The sequence below is a fragment of the Barbus barbus genome, assembly GCF_936440315.1.
Source record: "Barbus barbus genome assembly, chromosome: 33".
NCBI lineage: Eukaryota > Metazoa > Chordata > Actinopteri > Cypriniformes > Cyprinidae > Barbus > Barbus barbus.
This window is the reverse complement of record NC_136761.1, coordinates 9,090,926-9,105,954: the sequence shown is the minus strand read 5'-3', so window position 1 is coordinate 9,105,954 and position 15,029 is coordinate 9,090,926. Positions and strand designations below refer to the sequence as shown.

The following is a 15,029-nucleotide window of genomic DNA, read 5'->3' as shown; positions in this document are numbered from 1 at the left end:
GTTCCCCGTTCTGAGTATTTACTGTAGTTTAATTAAAAATCTCAAAACATGAAATTCTGTCTTTCAGTCAGTGGGTGTGACAGAGAAAACACTCAGTTTTTGGAAATCTAGCTGGATCAGGATGCCATATTTATGGATTTTAAACCGAATACAGCATGCTCTTTAAAAATAAACATCTAAGAATGTGAGCTCATTCATTTAATTTTTAGCCCAGATGATGTAAAGAAAAAATATAGCATTTGACATGAGTGATGGCTCATTATCAGGGGATTGTTGATACACGCAGCCATGAGTTAGTGCTTGTGCTTAATCATTTATTCATTGAGCTGTGGGTGGATGTGTTAGTAATTCATGAGGTAAGCTCTGAGAATAGCATTGCTTTACGGGGAACAATAACATTTTCAATAACCCTCCCATTACATAAAGATCTGAAACATTTAAACAACTGTAAGAACTGCTGAAGTTCAGAAAGTCTGTTCATATCTGCACCCATTTGTACTCTTGTGCCTTAGCTTGTAATAATAGTTCACCCAGTGGTGCCGCTAAGAATTCTATCTATCTATCTATCTATCTATCTATCTATCTATCTATCTATCTATCTATCTATCTATCTATCTATCTATCTATCTATCTATCTATCTATCTATCTATCTATCTATCTATCTATCATCTGTCTGTCTATCTATCTATCTATCTATCTATCTATCTATCTATCTATCTATCTATCTATCTATCTGTCTGCCTATCTATCTATACTTATATATCCAACTTTATATATACAGCTGTGTGATTAAAAGTTTACATTTATATGTATTTATTATGTATGATGTACAACCCGAATTCCGTAAATGTTGGGACGTTTTTTAAAATTGAATAAAGTGAAAACTAAAAGAATTTCAAATCACATGAGCCGATATTTTATTCACAATAGAACATAGAGAACATAAATGCTTAAACTGAGAAATTTTATAATTTTATGCACAAAATGAGCTCATTTCAAATTTGATGCCTGCTACAGGTCTCAAAATAGTTGGGACGGGGGCATGTTTACCATGGTGTAGCACAGTGGTTCCCAAACCTGTCCTGGAGGCCCCCCTGCCCTGCAGTAGAGACTAACAAGAACTAAATTGGGTGTGTCTGATAAGGGAGACATACAAAATGTGCAGGGCAGGGGGTCCTCCAGGACACATTTGGGAACCACTGGTGTAGCATCTCCTCTTCTTTTCAAAACAGTTTGAAGATGTCTGGGCATTGAGGTTATGAGTTTCTGGAGTTTTGGTGATGGAATTTGGTCCCATTCTTGAATTGGCAGGCAGGTCAATTCAGCACCCGGACTCTTCTACTACAGAGCCATGATGTTGTAATTGCTGCAGTATGTGGTTTTGCATTGTCCTGCTAAAATACACAAGGCCTTCCCTGAAATACACGTCATCTGGAGGGGAGCATATGTTGTTCTAAAACCTTTATATACCTTTCAGCATTCATAGTGCCTTCCAAAACATGTAAGCTGCCCATACCGTATTCACTTATGCACCTCCATACCATCAGAGATGCTGGCTTTTGAACTGAACACTGATAACACGCTGGAAGGTTTCCCTCCTCTTTAGCCCAGAGGACACGGCGTCCGTGATTTCCAACAAGAATGTCAAATTTGGACTCGTCTGACCATAGAACACTTTTCCACTTTGAAACGGTCCATGTTAAATGAGCCTCGGCCCACAGGACACGACAGTGCTTCTGGACCATGTTCACATATGGCTTCCTTTTTGCATAATAGAGCTTTAGTTGGCATCTGCAGATGGCATGGCGGACTGTGTTTACCGACAGTGGTTTCTGGAAGTATTCCTGGGCCCATTTAGTAATGTCAATGGCAGAATCATGCCGATGAGTGATGCAGTGTTGTCTGAGGTCCCAAAGACCATGGGCATCCAACAAAGGTCTTCGGCTTTGTCCCATACGCACAGAGATTTCTCCAGTTTCTCTGAATCTTTTGATGCACTGGAGATGATGAGATTTGCAAAGCCTTTGCAATTTGACGTTAATGAACGCTGTTTTTAAAGTATTCCACAATTTTTTATGCACTCTTTCACAGATTCGAGAACCTCTGCCCATTTTTACTTCTGAGAGACTCTGCCTCTCTAAAACATCCCTTTTACAGCTAATCTTGTTACAGACCTGATGTCAATTAACTTAATTAGTTGCTAGATGTTCTCCCAGCTGAATTTTTCTTGCTTTTTCAGCCCTTTGTTGCCCCCGTGCCTACTTTTTTGAGACCTGTAGCAGGCATCAAATTTGAAATGAGCTCATTTAGTGGCTAAAAGTGTAAAATTTCTCAGTTTAAACATTTGTTATGTTCTCTATGTTCTATTGTGATTAAAATATTGGCTCATGTGATTTGAAAGTCTTTTAATTTTCATTTTATTCAAATTTAAAAAAACGTCCCAACATTTCCGGAATTCAGGTTGTATGTTATTTACATTTTGTATTGTATTCATAGAAACTTATAGGGGAATCTTTTGATTTGGGCCAGTAATAAATCACCTAGCAACCACCCAGAACAATCTAGAAATTCATAGCAACACCTTTGCAACTGTGGCAGTGAGTTTTGTAAGGCAAAATCTAGTTTTCTGTCTTCTGTCCCACAGACTCTGTTAGTAAATTATGGTTTCATACTCTGGCCAATATCATGACATGTACTTTCTGAAATTTAAGACATGTTTTCTTTTCCTGTGACGTCTGCATCTCAGTGGAATCTGACTGGAGTGTGAGACTGGAGCAGGGGTCTTGAGTTCTGGAGGTCGGCTCTTTCCCTATGGATTCAGATTCTTTTAATAGCATGTAGTGGAGATAAAGTGGGAGACTGAATGCCGGGGGTCTTCAGGAAGCAGTGGGTGTAGGAATAAGACATGAACTCTAGTGCCAAAATCTTTGCCTCGTCAAATGAAAACCAGTCTAGCTGTTGTGTTATTATTTTGACTGTAACGTAAGTGAGCGAATTCAGCGCAATCAAATATCTGTCTGTCCATCTGAGAACGTGTTCACAGCCCTTCTGACAACTTTACCATAGAAACCACAGTAATGTTTTCTGTAGGAGTCATTCTGTTTGGACCAGGGCATGTTGTCACATGGGAAAGAAGTCACAAGAGCTTTGCATGTACCAGTATGATTTGAGTCAAAAACAAATACTTAAAGTTTACTTAAAGCACAAATAATTAAATACACACGGCTAATTAAAACATTTTAAAGCTCACCAATGCTTAATTAATTTGATCAAAATACAGCAAAAATTGTGAAACAGTAAAATTAAATTTAAAACGTTTTTCTATGTGAATATATTTTAAAATGTATGTATTTCTGTGATGCAAAGCAGAATTTTCAGCATCATTACTCCAGTCTTCAGTGTCACATGATCTTTCATGCTAATATGCTGATTTGCTACTCTATTATCAAATATCAGCAATGGTTTTTATGATTATCAGTGTTGAAAATGTTTTTGCTGCTTATATTTTTGTGATAAGAGTGATATTTAAACATTATTTGATGACTAGAAAGTTCAATAAAAAGCATTTATCTATTTGAAATAGAAATTTTGTTACATTATAAAAGTATTTATTGTCATGTTTGATCACTTGAATGATAAATAAAAATTCTGCTTTGCATCAGAATAAATTAAATTTTAAAATATATTTTAATCAAATTAATATAGCCTTGCTGAGCATTAAAGATTTCTTTCAAAAACCTTTTCTTATTTCAAACTTTTGATTGCTAGTGTATGCCTTTGATTAGTTGATTGATTCCAAATTCTAAAAGAATGGTTGAAGACTGTTTCTGCTGTTTTATGAATAGTTTTGTGCTTTGTAATTATTTTATTGCTTAAAGCTGTTCAGTGGTGGTTTCCATCGGACTGGACTTGTGACAAAAGGTCAGTGTGTGTTCAGTGAACTTCATCTTTTTTTTCCTGAGCATTATGATGAAAATAGCTTGTTTGTAGTCAATGCTTTAAGGTTCGTGTCTGTGTAGAATTTGACTTTGAAAAATAAACCTACCTGTAGTGTTAACAGGGACAATCAGCCCCGACCTAGTGAGCAAAAACAGGACTGTCGATGTTCAGACAGTGAATATGTTTTGTCTTCCTGATCACACACATAGACACACAGTGTTCACCTGACATGACCATACATGCCTGACATAGATTTTTTTGCTATGATATTGTGACTCATGTCGCAGTCTGTGAGATGTTTCTGAGTCAGGATGTGGGCGTGAAGGAGAACCGACAATCTCATTCCCATGTCCAGCACGACGGCATCCACAACCTCACAGTAAAAGCCTTGCAACATGGAAAATACCTTTCATATTTTACTTTTGAGTTTTGTATTCTCGGGGGGGATTCTTACTATCGGTTCAGTAAGCCATTTTTGACCATAGAAATCATTATATAATAACTGAATATGCACAAATTAATAACACCATGTATAAATGTATAAAACAATTTACAAAATATATTATAAATTATATGAAATTAATTCATAAATAAATCATATATTTTTATAATAATTTAAACAGAATAATTTATAATTATACATAAATTTATATTATAATATGCAATTAATTATTTCACATTAAATGAATGAGAATCATTAATTAGAGTTATTATTGAATATTATTGAATATTTCAATTTCCTCTTTAATTTAAGTTTTTGCCATTTTTAAAAAAAATATGTCTATATTACTTTTCATAATTTTTTTTTTAGTTTATTTAGTTTTAGTTGTTTTGGTACTTAAACTAAAAAAAGAAATGTTGCTATCTGAAATAAAATAAGTTTATGTTTTATTATATTTTATATGTAATTTATAATATTATAAAATGTATTTATATAATAATAATAATATACATTTATATTACAATGTATCATTATTTATTTCACATTAAAGTAATGAGAATAAGGTCTTTTACTATTATGGTAGGGATAATTTGTTGGGAATATACGCTTAAATGTCATTAAAAACAATAATGGCTTTTCAGTAGGCACATATAATGACGTCTCCTTTTGATTTGTGACTTGAAATGCTTCCTAATGTCATGAGATTCACTTGAGTGTATATATGTGCATATATTTGGCTCTTAGTAAAGGTTACCGTTGAGGGAACGAACAGTGAGCGAGTTATGTGGCTCTTAAATGGTAATGAAACCCCTCACTACCAGCATGACCATATAAGGACGGGTTTCCTCTTCCCCTTGGCCTGGAAAGCACAACAATGGGGGTCAATAGAAATGAATATCAGCCGTCTTGTTCACTCTCTCTCCCTGTCATGGATCATGCTCTGCTGGACATATACAATTATAGAGGAGAGGAATGTGAAGTGGAGCAAATAATGAGCTGAGACTTTGTACATCACAGATTTTTCTATTAAACAGGGCTTTTTAAAGGCGTAGTACGACCAAAAAGAACATTGTTTCAGTTAGTATTTACTCTCATTTTTTCCAAAATGAATTACAATGAAACGACAAGTAACACATTGGAAAATTTTTATACATTTTAAAAGATCATTTTGGAATTGTATATATAAACACTGTATATATGAAAATGTATAAACAATTTTCACAAAAAATTGCTAGTAAATGTCAGAAATAACATGAAAAAAAGTCTAAGAAAATAATATTTTCTTGTAAAAAGTAGCCTATACTCTAATTTTATTTACAATTTTTACAGTGTAAAGGTTCGTTTTGGAATTAGACATTAATTCTTAGCTCTATTAAAGATAAAGATTTCAGTGATTAACAACTTAAATATAAATATACATTAAATATGGAAACTCAATAAGTGCAGAAGTTTTATTTTAGTATCACTTTTATCGTTTCTGTTAACATTTTGAACTAAATTTTGTTTTTATAGTTTCTGTTTCCACTTTCATTTGAGATCAAATTGTAATGTTTGTATATTTTTATGAATATGATTTAAATAAATACATCATGTTAAACTAAACAAAAATTAGGAATGTTGACTTGACAACTAGCTAAAATAAAATAAATAGTTTAATTACTAAAATTATTAAAAATAGAAATAAAAATTAAATAATAAAAAATACAAAAGTATATAACAAAATTACAAAAAATTAAGCTGAAAATGTAAAAAGTATATCTCATTCAAATATTAATAAAATACTGTAATAGTATATAAATAGCACTAAAATAGCATTTGGTAGAATTCTTGGTAGAATGTTCTATATTTAAATATATTTGATCTTATTTGATTTCATGAAGTTCACATTTTTTATGGTTTTAGTAATAACCCTGACACGCCTGCACATACATGCACAGGACGGGACACCCAGATGAGTTCCAGCATGTCTCCTGTTGCTCCTGCTGGATAAATTAACATGCAGAGCAGCACAAAACTCAGCAGGACTCACAAACACACTTGAAAGGAGCCGAGAGAAGGACGTGGGGAGGGGGATAGCAGTGAGGGCCAAAGAGAGTCCTGGAGAGAAAAATCAACGCAGCAAGATGGAAATGTTGCAAACCAAAAAGAGTGAGACAGGAGGGTAGGAGGCCGCAGACGGGTGAGGGGGTGTACAGAGGGAGGGGCTTTAGTAGAAAGAAAAAAGGGAAGGTGAAGGAGAAGAATGCATTAGACTGAGAGAAAATAAACCAGAAGTCTGCTGGAGAGAAGATCTCATTCAAGACGTGAATTCAAGGTACGATTTTTACTACAGTTTTACTGACGCTGAGGCTACAGGTTGCCATGATGATCAGTATGTAATAGTGGACTAATAGTGTGGTATTTTACGATGGGAACCACCCAAACACTACAGCAGATATTGTGACTACTGTCAAATTTTGATCAATCTTGAAATAATGAATAATTCTAAATATTTTCAAAGTAATCAGTGTACATTTAAATCTTTTAGATTATTTTATGTAATTAATTGTATATTTTTTAATATGCTTTGTCAAATTAGCCAATGTTATTTAAGTGTCTTAGGCCTGGTTTCATAGACAGGGTTTAGCCTAAATTAAGATTAGGCCATAGTTCAATTAGGACATTTAAGTAATTTTTATAAACATGCCTTAAAAAAAAGCATTAATGGTGTGCATCTTAAGACAAAACAAAGGCACTGACATTTTTTTAAATCAGTCAGTGCAAGTTTCTTTTAGTTGAAACAGCTCAGATTTACATCTTAGTCTAGAAATAGGCTTAAGCCTTGTCTGTGAAACCGGGAGATTGTGTATTAAAGTATTTCAAAATATTTTTAATTAGGTTTTATTTTTGTATTTTATTTTTCATTTTAATTTAAATATTTACTATATGATAATATATATAATATTTTAATTCAGTGTTATTTTTATTATTATTAGGTGAGGTTTTTAGTTATTTTTAGATGCTGTTTTGTTTTTTGTTTTTTGTTTTCATATTCTGGAAACCATTTAAGGTGAACATGAAATGACATTCGTTGCAGGGTTATTATCGTTAACTAAATCTACAACCATAAAAATGTTGCTTTATATAAAATAAGTGTTACCTGATTTTAAATAAAATATAATATTTTAAAAAATCATTTCAGTTACTTGCCAAAGCAACATTTCCCATTTTCGTTTGATTTAACCTGATGTACTAAAATAACCCAAACTAAAACAGAAATAAAAAATAGTAAATACTTTATAGACATGTAAAAAAAAAAAAAAAAACAAATACTGATAAATCTAATAAAAATAAAAAAACAAGAACATTACTAAAACTTTAACTAAAATACTCATTCAAAATAACAACAAAAAACTATAATGGTATCTCAATTAAAATAAAATAACATTTTATTGTATATTTGTGTATTTCTTTAAAATCATCCTTAAAAAAGTAAACCTTTGTGAAATTTACTATCAAATTCAAAGTAACAATTGTTTCTACACTATTTTTGTGTTAAGTTAAGCTCAGATTTATATCCAGGTATTTTTCATTTTTATATGTTTTATATTTTATATTTGAGTTCATATTTATTTTAAGTCACAAAAATGTGTTGTTGTTGTTTTTTTTGTAGTTATCCCTGGCAATAACTATAACAATATCTACACTGTTTTGCCCATTATTGTCAGGGCGATGTTAAGATGTTATGAGCTGTTTTTAGCGTGTTGTTATGTCATTAGAGTCAGTCATCAAGTCTCTATGGAGTATCTTCTGGTTTATACATGTCCTGGGTTATTCCTCCAGTGTCAGTTTTTGGTTTCTTTCGCCTATTTTGTTACACCAGGTAGAAATTGTTAGTCTGATCATTTAGTATCACCTAGCAGCAGTGACTTTTTGGCTGTTGTTGATCCAAGTGTGTATCTTTATTGGATGTGAATTTTCAGCAAGCTGGCATCATTCAGGGACCAGGACTTCTCTTTCGCTTTCTGGTTTTAGTTGGGTTCCCATGGTAACTGTCAGGCGCTGCCTTGAGGTTAATTCCACTGCGATGTGTTTGAGCGGAGACCAGTGTGTGTCCTGTGTTAAAAATACATCCTCATGTTTAGTTTAATTCTCTCCAGAAGGAACATTCAGGCTGTTTGTTTGTTCATGCACAGAGAAAGACTGTTGAAAGATGGATGAACATGAGGTCACACAGATATTATCATTAACTAAAACTGTATATATATATATATATATATATGTTTCAGTTACTTGCCAAAGCAACATTACTGATTTTCATTTGGTTTAACTTGACATACTAAAATAATTAAAACTAAAACTGAAATAGAAATGAATAAATACTCTAGACATATATTTTTTTAAATACTTATAAAACTAATACAAATTTTAAAAAAAGAAAATTACTAAAGCTTTAACCAAACTAAAATAAAAACTTATTCAAGATAATAACATAAAAATCATAATAGTATCTCAATGAAAAATCCCTGATAAAATAACATTTTATTTATTTATTTTTGTGTATTTTGTAAAAAAAAAATCATCCTTTAAAATGTAACCTTTTTAAAAAGAAAAAGAAAATCAGATCAGTTTTCAGAGAATATATCAACAATTAAGTGACTATAACATCACTATTTTTATTTAAAAAATATATATTATTCATTATTTTTATTTTATCAGCATTTTTATTTCCAGACTATTATAGTTTTTTATTATCTTGAATAAGTTCTTATATTAGTTTAGTTAAATGTTTAGGAAAAGCAAGAAAAATACACTTTATTCAAGTTCAAATATTCAAATTTAATTCATTTTTTTTCTTTGTGAAGAAGAATATGACGATTGGTACGGGGCTGAAAATCATTAACTTTTTATACTGATTTTTGTTTATTGCAATAACACTCAACAATGAACTGTTCAGAAGAGCAGGAGCTTGTATTAAGCACTTAACAGTGACAAATTTTATCTGATGTTCTTTAAATGGTTTAAATTAAATATCCTGTTAATTTATACTCAGAATGGAGCTGCTAAAATGAACTTTAAGTGTAACTTTATTTGTTTCAGGATCAAGATGTTGCTGGTGTCACAGGTCATGTCCTTCCTCCTCCTCCTCCTCTGTGTGATGGAGCTCGTCTACTCCACATCTGTCAGTCCTTCACTGCATCAGCCTCCTCTCACACGTGTTCGCATTATTGAAGTCGAGGATGACTACGATGAAGAAAGTTCAAAGACGACGCACGCGCCCCAGTCTCCAGGGGTCACGACCTCTCGTGTAATCCGCCAACCTTGTGATTATGACCCCTGTGCGGTTCAAACAACCCCTTGTGACAAGATTTCAGCTGAGACGGGCTGCCTCTGTCCTGGGCTGACGGGGCCGGAGGAGAGACCCGAGGCTCCGGAGCTCCGGGAGGTGAAGCTGGACGGATCCGGGGAAGTGTTTGTGCATTGGTGCGCTCCTCGCTCCACTGTCACCCATTATGAAGTCACTCTGAAACATGGAAACAAGCAGCTCTTTTTCGGAGAATATTTAAGAAACGGTGCCGTTCCGGGGCTGAAAGTCGGGGAGATGGTCTGCGTGGCGGCCGGGAATCAAGCGGGACTCAGCAAGAAGTCGTGTGCCCGATATGAGCCGCCACAACCCGATCAGGCGGCTCTGAGCGCAGGGATCATCGCGGGGAGCGTCGGATTCCTGCTGCTGCTCTTGGTGCTCGCCGTTGTGCTGTGGAGACGAAGGACGTGTCGGAAAGGCAGGATGGGAGACGCCGAGGGCCTCGGAAATCCTTCATACACCAATGATGGAGCGCTGTGATGAACAAACAAATGCACGGAGAATGAAACAAGCTGCAAAGAGACTGAGTTTTGTACAAGTGTACTGTCGGTCAAAAGACTGGAAAAATTATGTTGTTTGTTTGTTTTAAAAAAAGTCCCCTCTGCTCAGCATTGCTGCATTTATTTATTAAAAATACAGTAATAATTGTGAAACATTATTGCAATTTAAAATAACAATTTTCTATTGGAATATATTTTAAAATATAATTTATTCCTGTGAGTCAAAGCTGAATTTTCAGCATCATTACTCCAGTCTTCAGTGTCAAGTGATCCTTCAGAAATCATTCTAATATACTGAGTTGATGCTCAAGAAAAAATTGTTTATTACTATGATTATTGAAAACAGTTGTGCTGCTTCATGTTTGTGTGGAAACTGAGATACATTTTATTTTTTATGATTCTTTAATAAATATAAAGTTCAAAAACAGCATTTATTTTATACATACAGTATAAACTTAATTATCCCAAACTGTTGGCCTGTAGAGTATATAGTGGACAGTTATTGTGCACCTGACTGAAAATAATGCTTTATGTTATTAACGTTTTAGGTTCACTGCTAAACTGCTGTGATTGTTTCGGAGTTATTTTTATTGTGAGATTGTGAGTGATTTGACATGTCAACATGGAATCAAATCTCTTTACTTTCATAATTCACATTAGTGCTCTTAATGTGAGCTATTCAAGTAAATGTGATTTTTTTTTGCTGACTTCAACACTACTAACGGTTCTATAGCACTTAGGAAGCCTGGAGCCTCATTAAGCTAGACAGGGTTTTTACAAAGTATCTGTTGTACAGCTTCTTTTACTTAGAAAGTATGTTTAACTATTTTAAAGATTATTGATAATGTTTTAAACAATAAAGATATTTCAGTTGCTTTTACTTGACTGAGTTTGTTTTTTATTCATACATGCATAAATGCATGCTTCTTTATAAAAGTGACAGTTACTCAGATTGAAGAAGTGGTTGCTCTTGCAGTGTGGTTGTTGCTTATGCTGCCAGTAGATACGGGTAAAGTGATTCTTTGGTAACATGGAAGGAAGATGAAGTGGCATTATTGAGCAACAATGAATCAAGCGCTCGTAACAGATTCAGAGACAGTTATTTTCCATCCAGCTTTGTCAATCATTCCTTCCTGTTGCTACCTATAATCTTAGTTTATTGCTGTTATATGAGTGTAATTGCCTCCAGCACAGACACAGAGTGTTGTTGGCAAAAAGGAGTGGTATTTATTACTCAGAAGTCGTATCATAAATGATACATCATGAAATAACTACAACCCCAAATATAAGCGTGAAATGTAAACTCTTTCACCATTAATACTATGGATTTTACTATTGTAAAAATGTGCTCACTGATGCTTTTGTAAAGATCAAGAGTGGACCATCAATATGGTAATTTCAGCCTAAAACCTGGTTGCACTGGTCTGGATATCCGGGCCATGACTAATATGACTTGAATAAGACATTTAAAGCAAAGGATTGGTATAATTAGTCAGTCTGTATGGTGCAATTACTTATGAAATTCCTCTGTTGTGTTAATTATGACTAAGTAAATTCCTCTTTCTGACATCTGAATATAGCCTACGTCTTATGCTTTGGATAAATAAATTAAACTGTAATAATTTCAGGAGACATACTTGCCCTCTGCACACAGAAACAAAGAATTCAGATTGGAGTTTAACTGGATCACAGGTCAAAAGGAGGTTAATTTAAAACAAACAAACAAACAAAAAAAAACATTCCTTACACACCATGGGACCAGGAGGGAATGTTTACTGCTACTGTCACCTTTAAACTCACTCAGACGGGGTTTGAAAGATGACTAATATTCAGAAAATATTATCAGTTTGACTGCACTGGATGAGAAGACAAAAACTTGTGTTCAAAAAACTTCAAAAACTGAATTGAATGGCACTGTTGTTTTCTGTAGAGCTGTTTTTGAAGTCATTTCATAATTGATTACCTTTTTAACACTTACACTGGACTGAATCAACACTGAATCTAAATAGCGGTGAATAATGACATTATTGCCCTCTGCTTTATATCTTAACAGAATTAATTTCATAATTGATGTTGATTAATTTAAATTAAATGAACTTATATTTATTATGTAATAAATTTATATATTAAATATATATAAAATTACATAAACTTACTAAAATGAATATATGTGTGTATATATATATATATATATATGTATATATATATATATATATATATATATATATATATATATATATATATATATATATATATATATATATATATATATAATTAAACTTATTCCAGATAGTTGGCAAGGCAATATTTCTCATTTTTGTTTAGTTTAAGTTGCTAACATAACTGAAACTAAAACTAACATCTTTAATTTTAGGCAAAAAGCTATTTTTTTCGGGTGCTTCGTTTTATTTTATTAAGACTTTTATTTTGAAGCGCTGTCTCTGGATTCACCGGCCCGTGATCATCACCGTTAGTCAGACAGACCCTCCGCTCAGCTCTGGGCAGGTCGATGGAGACCCACAATTGGTGACAGCGTCGTATTTTTTATACTCTCGAAGCACTCGGAGAGATATGTCCACACAGGGTTACGCGAATCCCAACTCGTCCGTGAATAATTACAGCATGAATTCCTCTCAAAACGGAGGCGGAGCGGCGGCGCCGTGTCAGAACGGTACGGGATTAAAGCGAAACCATCTGAGCTAAAGCTAACGCCGATATCACTTTCACATGCAAAGACAACTGGCTAAGTGTTGAGCTAAAATGCTAACGGCTAAACTAGGTTGCTAAATGCTAAAATCCTAGTCAAATTCACTGTAAAAAGCTAAGATAGGTTAGCTACGTTAGCGAAAGGCCTAAGCCTTAGCTAAGCACCTGTCATCTGCGTCTTTGGGATGGGGACTTCGATCGCGACAGATCACAATATTACAGGAACATTTATCTGTACTTGTCATTAAAATCATATAACAGCAGTTTAGGTGTGTTTTACTAACGATTATATTCGGTATGTTTTCACCTCCTGTCATTAGCCTGTTAGCGGCTAGTTTAGTTCAGGTGACGGTAGCTCAGTTGTTGTTTTCTCGTTTTAAAGGCTTAAAGCTCCGAGTTATTATCTATCAAGACTAATTTACCTGAATTGGGAACTTAAATATGTCACTGTCGTGATTGCATGTCTCATATTACTTGCAAGTTGAGTTGGCATAATTGCGCATATCTGGCGCAGAATGTGGTAAATATTTATTAAATATTCCCAAATAGCCAACATTTATTGTTTATTTTCATATGTTTTAATGTAATTTTACACAGCTTTTTTGAGATTATGCGAATGTGAGCTGTACTTTATATTACGTGAATGTAACATGACAATGTTACCGTTAAACTGCATAAAATGAATAACAGCTTTTTGTATTTTCTAAAGTACATTTTTGCGTTCAGTGTGAAAAGGCCTTAACATTTATTTAATATGGAGTGACATCTTGTCAAAAAAGCCAGGAAAAAAAGTCTATTAATTATTCAAAATATATTCTTTAAAGTACCATGAATTAAAATGCAGTGTTTATATTATATTTTGTCATATTACAGTACATTGTATTATATTGCTTTTGAAGTTTTTATTAATATTTTAATTATTTTTAAATAATTTAACATTTTCCACTTTTGTCATTATTATCATTATTATTATTATTAATGTGTCTGTTATCTTTAGTTTGGTACATTAAGTTAAACTAAATAAAAATGAGAAATCTTGCTTTGGAATTAAAAGTATTTTATGTACTCTAGTCTAAATATATAAATTATGTACTTGTATAATTTTATATATATATATGTGTGTGTGTGTGTATGCATGCATTTTTAAAATATTTTATTTCAGTAGCATTTATTTTATTTACAGTAACCTAAAATGTTTTTCTTTGGGTTTAGTTACCTATACTAACCCTATTACCTTGTAAATATGGTTTATACATATAAATACATAATAAACGAATATGGCAATCATTCATTATTGTGGTATTACCATCACTTATTTGTAAAGGAAATGAAAATTAATGCAAGTTTCACCTGCTGTTGGTTTTCACAGGTCAATTTGTATAAAACGTGATTTGTCTAATGATTATATGTGTCTCATTTCCATTACATTTGCATGTTGAAAGCACAAATCAAATTCATGTTGTTTTTGCCAGGTCCAGGACAGACGTACCCTGCCATGTATCCTGCTTCCAGCTACCATAGTTCTGCTCCGCCTGCTGCTTACCCCACCGTGGCGGGACACAACGCTCCTCCTGCCGGCAAAATCCCTGTTTCGAGCACAGGCTACAGTGGGAACTATTACCAGAACAGCTCAGGGCCGTCACCATATCCAGCACCAGGAACGCATACCTACTCAAACGCCCCGGTACAGTCATTCCAGCAGACTGCGCCGTACGCTATGCCAGCTGGATATTACGGACAGGCTTATAGTCACCCCTCACAGGGGCAAACTAAACCCCAACCTCAGCAGCTGCAGCCCAGCCTGGTGCCAGTGTCCAGCGGCAGTAACCTTGGCTCCCCGCTGTACCCCATAGTTTCTTACCCCTCAACCCCTGGGAGCAGCCAGTATGGCACGCTGAGATCCTCCCAAACTACCGCTGGGCAGCCACCCGTTTCTACAGTAATGCCACCACCATCTACCCAGAGTTCTTTGCAACAGTATTCTGAAGGGATCGGGGCCACGCCCACACCAGCTCACCCGGGCTATGGAGCCCCGCCTCTCAGCCAAACAGCCACTGTCAACGGCCAATCGAATGCAGGTCAGTTTGAATTCATTAT

The 15,029-nt window shown here is 34.1% G+C and overlaps 2 protein-coding genes across 3 annotated transcripts in view; both read left to right on the top strand.

The window, feature by feature from the left end:
• Positions 1 to 6,417: 6,417 nt before the first annotated feature.
• LOC306853543 (LRRN4 C-terminal-like protein) lies at positions 6,418 to 11,105 on the top strand. Its single transcript, XM_079391039.1, has 2 exons — positions 6,418 to 6,696; positions 9,462 to 11,105. The coding sequence occupies exon 2, from the start codon at positions 9,469 to 9,471 to the stop codon at positions 10,204 to 10,206; it is 738 nt and encodes a 245-aa protein (XP_079247165.1). The 5' UTR covers positions 6,418 to 6,696; positions 9,462 to 9,468; the 3' UTR covers positions 10,207 to 11,105.
• Positions 11,106 to 12,698: 1,593 nt separating this feature from the next.
• LOC306853620 (protein transport protein Sec24B-like) overlaps positions 12,699 to 15,029 on the top strand; it is a 34,547-nt gene continuing 32,216 nt past the window's right edge. Inside the window, exons 1-2 of one of the 2 annotated variants that reach the window (XM_079391163.1) lie at positions 12,699 to 12,897; positions 14,405 to 15,010. In XM_079391163.1, the coding sequence (XP_079247289.1) occupies positions 12,798 to 12,897; positions 14,405 to 15,010 (706 nt within the window). In that variant the 5' untranslated portion in view covers positions 12,699 to 12,797. The remainder of the gene's footprint in view (positions 12,898 to 14,404; positions 15,011 to 15,029) is intronic. The other variant, XM_079391164.1, reaches the window with a different exon arrangement.